The sequence below is a fragment of the Clarias gariepinus genome, chromosome 10 (assembly GCF_024256425.1).
Source record: "Clarias gariepinus isolate MV-2021 ecotype Netherlands chromosome 10, CGAR_prim_01v2, whole genome shotgun sequence".
Lineage (NCBI taxonomy): Eukaryota > Metazoa > Chordata > Actinopteri > Siluriformes > Clariidae > Clarias > Clarias gariepinus.
In genome coordinates this window covers 6975822-6986515 of record NC_071109.1, presented here as the reverse complement: position 1 = coordinate 6986515, position 10694 = coordinate 6975822, and the positions used below count along the sequence as shown (strand labels likewise).

Genomic DNA, 10694 nt, shown 5'->3' with positions numbered 1-10694 from the left:
TAATAGAAAAAGACATAGGAATTTTATTTTTCATACACAAAGGTGTTTGCAAACTCACATTTAACACAACAAACGTACACTGTGGCCAAATGATACATGTAGAGCACTGCAGTTTCCCTTTAATGTACAGTGATCAGACAACGTTAAGTAGGACCCTCTTCATGCCACCACAATGCACAGTGATGCACTGTGTTTTGACACCTTTCTATTACAACCAGCATTAACATTTTCTTCAATTTTATGTACACTTGCTCTTGTATTGGATCCGACTACACAGGCCAGCCTTCACTCCCCATGTGTACTGCTTTGGTGGCAAAGGGAGGGACATATGTAATATTAGGCAGGTGGTCATAACTTTATGGCTGATTACTATAGTTTAACCAAGGTTGTAATGGAAGAACTTAACTGTACTGAACATCTTTGGGAAGCACTGCAAAGACTAAACCCCAGACTTCATAACCAAACATCAGTGTCTCTGACCCCACTCATGTTCAAAAATTCTTTCCGAATGAAGCCTTACCAAGAGACGGCAGGTTATCATAAGAGTTGAGAAGGCATAAATCTCAATCACTTCTTCGTCTGGTGTCCACACACTTTTGGCAACATAGTGTACCATGAAATGAATGATGCACAAGTTTATGCAAACATCTGAAAATCTATAACCACATTTGAAAAATATGAACATGGATATCAGTTTGTGAACTGTAACAAAGTAAAGCAGAAAATCACAAGGGAAAAGCAATAATCCAGGGCAGGATGCCAATCAAGTCATCAGAGAACAGACTGGGAGTCATCCGTTTGGCCCATCCTCGTCATTATGCATCCAGGAAACCCAAGATAATGAACTGAAAATTGAGATAAACAATATGTTTCATTAAATATATATATTTTTTTAAAGTTTTAAAAACTGGATTGATTAAAATTTCTTACACACCATTCCTTGCAATCTCTACTTGCTTTTTAGGGCATCCTCCAACGCAGTCACAACCTGAGCAGGCTCTGGAAACTTTAGTTTACGGGGAGGTCCTTTTTTGATACCAGTCCACAACACCACTTCTGTGGGCAGAAAAAAGGAGAAATGTGTCATTATAATGTGCTTTTACATCCAAATAAAGCTGCCGGAGCCATCATCTGACTGCTTGCATATAAAACTCATAAAATAATAAATATGTAAATATATTTATTTTTTCAGAAAATTGTACTGTACCTTTGGTCCCCTCAGTCAAAGTGATTTCAAAGCTGTTGCGTCGAGGCTTCTGGAGGTTCACCAGCACCCGCAGCTCAGGATGTGCGGCGAGGAGAGCCTCACGCACGGCATCCGCATTCCTCCCGTACACACGTCAGCTTTTACTAAGAGAGCGCAATAGAACACCAACATACTAAAAATAAAACTTTGAACCTTTAAATTACTATTTTTTTTTTTACATTTGTAACCACATACATTTCCTAACTAACCTGAAACATTGGTTTGCATTAAAATTATTTAAAAATTCCACTTTCCACTAAGGAATATAATTAAAAGTAAAATTTCTATGCTGAGACATGAGTTGTGTTCAGGTTTTAAAGGATGGAATGAAAACCCCAACCCTGGGTAACTTTTCTGTAATCATATACTCTACATTTCACGAAAACTGTCTGATGCGCAATATTCTAAATCGATCACTTTCAAACTAATACCAGTTGTTCAATTTGACTTATATTTGCTAAGCCAAATCAATTATTTCTGAAATTATTTCTACGCTGTACACCGACCAGTGCTCGATGATGATTTTTTGGCCTTGATCCTCCTGTTTATCCTCCTCATTTGGTTTATCCTGCTTTGCCACAGGCTCGGGTTCGGGCTCTACCTCTGCAACTGCCTTACGCTTTGCCCCACGACCTGCGCACACACACACACACACACCATACAGTATGAAGGATATGGAGTTTGTTGTGTACTTTACACCAAGAGTATGAGTGAAACAAGTCAGAATATTAGTAACTTACTAACTTTTTTGGAGGCACTTAAGATCATTAATGCATCCATCAACAACTTTATACATGCACTCAATTAGGTATGAAATTATTACATCTGCATCCAGAACTATGCCCAAATGAGCACAATGTCCTTAGGCCCCTTCTTTCCATTTTTCATCTTTAGGCCAACATATACAACAAGAAGCATTTTTACTCTCCTAAGGGCATGACCACCAAAGCATACCATCCTTCTTGAATATTAGTGTTTATAATTAACAATAAATCTTCTTAAAAAAATAAATAAATAAAAAAGTTTTGAAAGAAATTTGTAAGCAACCTTCTTAAATTTCCTACATTTCCAATAAACCCATTTTTGTCAACCAGATGATAGTTGTGCCAGTTTAGCCCTTTCATTTATCTTCACCTTTAGTCCTTCATTTCATCCAGCTCCACAAGTTAAACATACAGACCAGCTTCCACAGATTTACCTTGCATGCTAATACTCAACAAGCATCATCTTATAGACCATACTACACAATGACAAGATAAATAGATAGATAGATAACTATCGTAGACAGTTGATCATAGAACGTTAACAGATCTACTACTGCACCGTCACTTTCAGTCTATATTGCACCGTTTTATCCACTAGGCATCTCTGTACCATCCATAATGTATGCTCAGCGCTGCACTACAATGCGTTCTACCCACATCTATCAGACAGACTAACAAACTGCATAGCACTGTCTTAATGCATGCACTTATACATGCAAAATAAAGTTGAATCTAATTTAATCTGACTGTCATATCACTGCATTATCAGGCTTAGAATTATGTTTTCACCTACGAACTTCTCATATAATAATAAGTCATGCCGCCTTGGCCTGTTATTATCATGCAAGTCAAGCAATCTCAGTAGAGACATCCTTCTCAAGCACAATGTGGGATTGTAATTTAACCATAGGCTAGTCACGTGACCAGACAACCCGCACTCAAGGTAATCTAACATGTTAATGCACGTGCATGTTACATGAAAGGCAGGCAAGCAAGCGCGTGCCAACGGCTCTTTGTTGTTTTGTAACTAAATGTAACTATGTAACAGTATACGGGAAATACACTTTGCACTACATGGATAATAAAGGATGCCAGAAAATTACCAATGCAGCATCGAAATGCGTCACTTACTCACGTCATCCTCGCCGCTGCACCGCTGCCCGGGATTGTCATTATTCACGCATGTATTGACTTCCTGAAAACTTTTGCACCATTCCAGTGTTTTACTGCGGCTGAGAGTCTGATCGCCGAACTGCGCCTGCAGTCTTCTGTGAATGTCAACTGGCTTGACGCCTTCATTTATCAGAAACTGCATCACAACACGCTGTTCCATGCTCGGAGTAACACGGTTGCACGCCATTTTGCCTCTTTTTTTCACCCTCTGACAAATTAGCGCCACCTCGAGGGAAACGCGAGACACGTTGATACAACCCGATCTGCGTCACTCTCCGGGTTGGCGCCGCCATCTTGCACACGTGATCAGGATATCTCCATTCCATACAAAAGCAATAGAATGCAAATTGCATGTAATTTTATTTAGGATGAACAAAACAAAGTTGCTTTGTTAGACTGCATTTGTTTAATCATTTTGTTTGGTTGTATATAGGTTTGCTTAATAAAAGGTTCATATAAAATAGTATAAAAGCCAATAAGATTATTTTCTAGGCTGATTTAGCAAAATCTAAATAATATTTCTTAATATTTAAAGCAGGGGAAGTCAAAGTCATGAGGTCGTTAATGGGAGAAAATGTTCTCAAGCACAGGTCTGAAATATGTTTCTCACATTATTGTTCAGTGCCATATATTTAAATTACATTTAGTTGTATTCATATCTACAGAAAATGCAGTCAAAAACTATCTATCGATCTATCTATAATCAAGAATCAAACCCAGTCCCTGGAGATGTTTTTAACAAAATCTACATTATTTGTCAGGAGTACAGAGCATGAGTTCCAATTAAAGAAAATATTCTCAAGCACAGGTCTAGACGTCATATTTAACTTTAATTGTTGATCAGTGCCATATGGCTGATTCTACAAATATGGTGTCACTTAGTGTTCCTGATCCCAAAATAATTTAAATGAACATAACAGACACATTAATTGTACATGTTCAGGAAATATAGTATGTACTTTCAAAAATTAAATGAATATTCTTACTTTAATGTGTAATATTTAATTGTTCTTTAAGACCAAGGTGAAGGAGATGTCTTGTTACTATGATCATACATTATTATGGAATAATAATCTTTTAATCTAAAGATGGTGCAAAAGTATATGAGATGTTTCTTCATTTGTCTAGAAATGTCAATTTATTTAGGAATTTAATGCAAAGTTTTTAAGTCTGTCATTGACGTTACTCATTTTATGATCAAAATTGTCAAAAGTTGGACATAAAAACTGATTTAGGTTATTGCTATTTCACATTTGAATGACCCCTATTTTTAGGAACCATTAGTTATATTCATATCTTTATCCCTATGTAGTCAACTAATGTCTTATCCATGAGGTAATGTATAACTAACTCATTTATATATACTGTAATTTATAAACTTAAACATAAATCTTGACAATATAATGTATGCAAAATTGTTACGTAAAGTTTCACGTCTAAGTTTAAATGATACACTCGTGTACAATCAGTGACTGATGTGGTTTGTCCAAGTGGAGATACAGTAGTCACGTGTCCAAGATGCCAGCTCCATCTGCGCTTGCGTGACGCAAATCAGGTAGCACGACTAGACAACACATATCAAAGTCTCTTCGAGATCCGGCTTGACTTGAACGCCTCTCGTAATTTTCAGTTTTCCGCCTCTTTTCATATGCAACTTCTATATATTGTTAAATGCATGTCTTTCCTATAATTTTAATCAAGATAATAATCAGATTTAAAAAATATTTATTCAGTTATTTAAAAAAACATACATACCTGCTTTAGCACGCGCCGCCATTTTCACACACACCAACAATAACACGAGCTAAAACTTTGGCGCGAGATTTTAATACCGGAAACGAGCTGACTGGCGCCATCTATCAGTGCACACCTGTACTAACATGTCAGGCAATCAGAGGGACATAATCATGCAGACCTTCTGACTTCTAACCTCATAATGGAGAAAAAGTGCGGACAAAATCTGGACAGGAAAAAAAAGACATTTTCTCTCATCTGATAACTTTTCAGAGAGCCTGGTGTGATCTAAAACTTTAACGTTTGATGTGTTGTGGGCTCTGAAGTACTTTTCTGCTCAACACATATGTAAAGAGTAATAATGTCAGACATCAGAATAGAGAAACTAAAAGCAACATTAAGAGTCTTTTCGAATGAGGAGCATTTAATAAAAAAAAAGGAAGCATTTAATGTTTTTAAGGAAGACTGACTGGAAAGTCAGCTTTAAAGGACAGGAAAGCTGAGAAGAGAGAGAAAGGGAGAGAGACAGAAATCTATAGGTGGCGGTGATGCAATTATGCAATTTACAGAACTCCAACTAGATGCTGAAGCAATGCTGATGCTGGTTCGAGAAAAAAGTGTGTGTGGAAGTACCGGATAAAGCAAATAAAAAGTTTAAGACACAGAACAAGTCAAGACAAGATCAGGGAAGGATGCTTTAGACGTTGTAATTGTAATTTACTGTATTCCAACCACTGTTAAACAACAAAGAAGAAGAAGCAGTAGTCACTTCAGTGATTTTCTCCTGTGTATACAGGAGGGTATGAGTATTTCAAAAACCGCAGATCTTCTGGGATCTTATTCCCTACACACACACACACATACACATACACACACACAATAGTCTATAGAGTCACGGAAGCGTGCAAAAATCATTAAACCATGCAGCAGCAATTGTAAATGCATTGTTGATGAGAAATGTGAAAGTGATTCATGATGACACGAAGGCTATAGTACCTCAGTACACTCTTTACGATCAAACCATGGTGAACAAAATAGCATCTTAACTTAAAGGTTGAAGTGGATGGACTACAAAAGCAGAAGACCACATTGAGTTTCAGTCCTGACAGGTATTTTAAGCATAGGATCATCGGAGTAAACGTAGAGATAGTAGAGATTATTGTTAAAAAAAAAAAAAGTCAAACTAACATGTTTGGCTTGAACAGAATGCCATAGGCAAAGTTTGGATGTTCTACTTGTGCTTTGTGGTTTTTCTCCCACAGGTCCAAGACTTACAGATTAGGTTAATTGTCATTGCTTGTAGTGTGTAAGTGTACACTGTGTCCAGGGTGTACCCCACCTTGTGCCCTAAGTCTACTGAGACTGTACAGGATAAGTGGTATAGAAGATTAATTAATTAATAAATTTTATGCAGGATGCTCTAAGGGTGCCCTGCAACCCAAGGGGTGCATTTGTTTTTTTAATTCCTATTTTCAATTTAATTATAAACTATACATTTATAATTGTCCATCATTGTAATTTTATCTTTTTATATACCTTTTTATTTAATCTAAGTGTTTAAATAAATTGTACAAATTGTACAAAAATCTTTTTTAGACGCTTTCCCATGTTATATAGGTTTACATATTGTAATTTCTCTGTGTAACAACCATAAAGTTCTCTACTATACAGTATGTTCAAATAAAATGCAACCCAAGTAACTGGATGTGGGGTACTGGCTGTTTCGCAAACCCTGGCGTTCCACATTGCAGACGAGAACCCTACCAGCATGGTTTACACCTTTACATTTATGACATTTGGCAGGTGCCATTACCCAGACGCCTTACAGTACGGCTTATCTCATCATACATTTGAACATTTGAGGGTTGCTCAAATTTATGGTGCTGGGGTTTGAACCTTTGTTCAGTAGAGGAACGTTCTAACCACTGAGCTACAACTATTAAAATAGTTAAAGGTACATAATTACCCTTAAAGACAAATCAGGTACAGTATGTACTTTAAGATGAACTTTAAATGCTTTGCTCTTTAAAAAAATAATTAAAGGTACACTACATGCAGAAATCCAGGTAAAATAATAATGATAATTAATAAATATCTGTGTAAACCTAGCATATCGATTTCTTGTTGGTTAAAGCAAATGTCAGTATTTGGTCAGTTATGTAACAATGTATAAAGAATCAACAAAAAATATATACTAAATAAATCTTAGATTACATTTACTCAAATCATACACACAGATGAACAAATTAAAATTGGTAATCTAATCTACATCCTGTCATGTTTTTGAGGTGGAAGGAGACTGAGTAAATACACATTAGAGAACACATGAGCATCTGCAAACAAGAAAATAAGCTTTTTTAAATTTCTTTATTTATTATTGTCACTTTTCGTAAAGCAAGCCTTCAGTGTAATATATGTGCAACACACACACAATCACAAAACACATGTAAAGCAGGCGTTTTCAAGTTTAAATTTTACTCATATTAAACTCATATCATCAATCAGAGAATTATTACACTCAGTGTTTAATATTTATTTGGTCTTTTGACAGGATGTGCAAAGTGCCAATGAGATTTTAACACGGACTAACCGTAAGCACTGAAATTCAAAGGAAGCAAATCTACATTAAGTGCTCTCTTGGGAAATAATATGGATCATATCTCTAGTGCGCTTTTGTTTATTAGAGGTTATAGATGTACTGGTTACAGATAGGGAAAATCCAGCCGCTTCAACCAAAGGTGGAGCTGTTCCAGGCCACGTTTGATGCATCCATGTCGAAAAAGTTGATGTAGATCCTAACAAAGTGGGGAGAAAAAAATTAAATGTTGCTGAATCCTTAAAGCGGATTGGTCAAAAGATGTTAATTGATGTTCTATAAGAGTGTCAGGTTTAGATAAATGCAGTTTTCCTGTCACTGTTCCTATAGCAACAGCAGAGACATAAAGTGCTGTGACAAAGTATTTGCCCCCTTCCTGTTTTTTATTTTTTTATATTGTTTGCATATTTGTCACACTTAAATAATTAAGATCATCAAACAAATGTTAACATTAAACAAAGAATTTGAGTAAATACAAAATGCAATTTTATAATGTGTAATATTAAAATGATATTTGAAGTGTAACAAATATGCCAAAAAAATCTAATACTTTTTCACAGCACTGTATATTTATTTATACACAAATCAGCTGATGTCTGATGAGTAGGGTCAAAAGTTTATGGAATAAGTCCCCAATGTCAGCAATTTGTAACAAGTAGGTTTATCACCACAGTAGTCTTACTATTCAGGATGGTAAATAGTGCATTTATTTATTTATCTACATATTTACAGATATTTCAATTTATTTATTGTGCTAAATTTATTTTGGTCCTATAGAGAGAGATAAAAGCAGCTATTATGGAAAAGCCTGTTTATAGCTGTGATGTTTCAAATCCTTAAATACTATTAATGTATATAAAGTACAACGTGTCATCAGATTACAGCTCCTGTGGTATAAAAGAAAACAAAACACTTAATAACCAAAATAAATAAATAAAAAATAACTGAGTTTAAGCAAGTCCATACTTCATTGCTTCCTTCTTTCTGATTAATATAAAATATTAATCACACTCCATACACATTCCTGCACAGCCCCTGGAGATACACAAGTGGTCAGTGCATGTGTTCATGATGTGTGTGTGTGTCACCTGTCAGGGGAGATGCCCAGGTGTTTACTTAGCAAACCCATGAGCAGTTTGGAATATTGTTTGTTCTGTGAGCCTCCGATCTTCCCGATGCTGTGGAGAGAGCACAGGGCACAGGGGTCTGGTTGGCCCCCGAACATCATCATCTGATCCGGGATGATGTGCACTGCGATGTACTGGGGGGCAACAAAGGGATTTAAATCAGGTCTCATTTACAATCACTGAGAGGTCACGGAGAAGAAGATTAAACATCCTACAGAAACACAACTAAGGAAAATAAACGAGTAATGCAGATGTTGCCTATCTAGGAACTCCTGGACACACAGACAGGCGCGCGCATCAATCCTGGCCTATTTAGCTGAGCACGCGCTAATACTCACGTCGGCTGGTTTCCCCGTGGCTTTTGCAAGATCCTTCGTCAGCTCAGACATTAATCCTGGAGGAACCGCATCTTTCGAAACATTTGTATTAACCACAAACATCGGCATGGCGACAGGCTGCTGTTTATAACCACCGCACAGCTCAGAAAATATATAAAACACTGATGATGCAGGGTGACTGAACTGACGCTTCCGGTGAAGTGAGTGACCACGTGCTTCCTCCTGCACATTCAAACCCCGCCTAACTCGCTTTGAAGCCCACTGATTGGATGGCAGACACGTTTTTCAAAATACCGTAAAATACGAAATAGAAAAAATAAGGTAAATACAAACAGTAATGCATATTGTTAATAACAAAAAAGTGCCAAACTTGTGAAATTGTACAATGACTTGATGAATATTACATACATTTTCCTTTTTCATTTGTACTCTTTTAGTTTATACATTCAGTTTGTATTATTTTTTATTTTTTACTCTACTTTATTTACTGTTTATTTCTTTACTGTTTTTGAAATTATAATGTCATCCATTATTATGCTGTAATGTCGAAGTTATATACACCTGCAATAAAAAATAAAAAAAAAAAACAGTAATGCATATTCAAGATTTATATGTCACTATACTAAGATATGTTGAAATAGAAAAGAGAATGAATATCTGATTGTACTTTTTATGTTTAAGTGATTCAAATTAAACTTTAAAAGACTGAAGGTTTATTTAAAAGACTGAATTCTTATAAAGAGCTCAAAAAAAAAATTAAATAGATGTTTTTGGACCACACGTTCACTGAAAAAACTTACTTATTCACTCACTCACTCACTCACTCATCATCTAAACCACTTTATCCTGTGTACAGGGTTGCAATGGCCTGGAGCCTATCCCGGGAGACTTAGAGGGCAGTTAGAGCAAGAGGCAGGATACACCCTTTGCAGGTTTCAACAGATGGGTGGGCTCATGATATTACTGTAAGTAATATTTAAAATCCCTAATAGTTTTCAGGGCAGCATGGTGGCAAAGTTGTTAGCATTGTGGCCTCGCACCTCCAGGATCTGGGTTTGATTCCCTTCTTAAGTCTGTGTGTGTGTTTTTCCTGTGACCAGTACCTGAATATGGGAATGATGTCAAAAACAACCAGAAAATCACATGAGTGTGTGTATCTGTGCTATTTCTTTGCCTATGTGACCCATTTTTATTATTTTTATTTGTATTGTTGGATAAAATGAAATTCAGTTTATCATATTACCTAGGTTGTGCTGAAAAAAGATATGTCACTCTTTACTGCACAATCCTGAGCCTGATATCTATCTATCTAACTATTTATCTACTGTATCTATCTATCTATCTATCTATCTATCTATCTATATATATATATATATATATATATATATATATATATATATTAAAACTAAGAACGGGTAAAATGCTCTGGGTTTTAAGGGCTACAAGCTAAAAAAAAACAACAAAAATAATTAACTGATGTACAAAAAGAGTCTAAGATTGCAATAACCACCTTTTTTTTAATCTCCGGTGCGAACGTTTCAAACATTTACGGTAACAAATCCTCGCATGCGCTCCTCGTCTTTTCAGGAAACGACGGTTACATCTCAAACGGCTCTCTGTGTAGAGGTAGTGTGCCTTACGTAGGGTGTAGGAAACATTACGTAATACCTTACAGAGCGCACTCTGTAAGGAAGACCGGACTGTTTTGGGGATGCG

At 36.2% G+C, this 10694-nt stretch overlaps 2 protein-coding genes across 3 annotated transcripts; both read right to left on the bottom strand.

Moving 5' to 3' along the window:
• On the bottom strand, positions 1-5018 carry selenoh (selenoprotein H). 2 transcript variants are annotated; one of them, XM_053505423.1, is made up of 5 exons: positions 4939-5018; positions 1753-1879; positions 1208-1350; positions 935-1056; positions 1-845 (listed from the first exon to the last, which is right to left on the bottom strand). In XM_053505423.1, exons 1-4 carry the CDS (start codon positions 4958-4960, stop codon positions 950-952), a joined length of 399 nt encoding a protein of 132 aa, XP_053361398.1. In that variant the 5' UTR covers positions 4961-5018; the 3' UTR covers positions 1-845; positions 935-949. The 2 variants fall into 2 exon arrangements, with proteins under 2 accessions (XP_053361398.1, XP_053361397.1); XM_053505422.1 differs by lacking the exon at positions 4939-5018 and adding an exon at positions 3142-3412.
• A 2247-nt stretch (positions 5019-7265) lies between these two features.
• mif (macrophage migration inhibitory factor) lies at positions 7266-9195 on the bottom strand. Its single transcript, XM_053505303.1, has 3 exons — positions 8979-9195; positions 8602-8774; positions 7266-7712 (listed from the first exon to the last, which is right to left on the bottom strand). Exons 1-3 carry the CDS (start codon positions 9084-9086, stop codon positions 7646-7648), a joined length of 348 nt encoding a protein of 115 aa, XP_053361278.1. The 5' UTR covers positions 9087-9195; the 3' UTR covers positions 7266-7645.
• Between the last annotated feature and the right edge of the window lie 1499 nt (positions 9196-10694).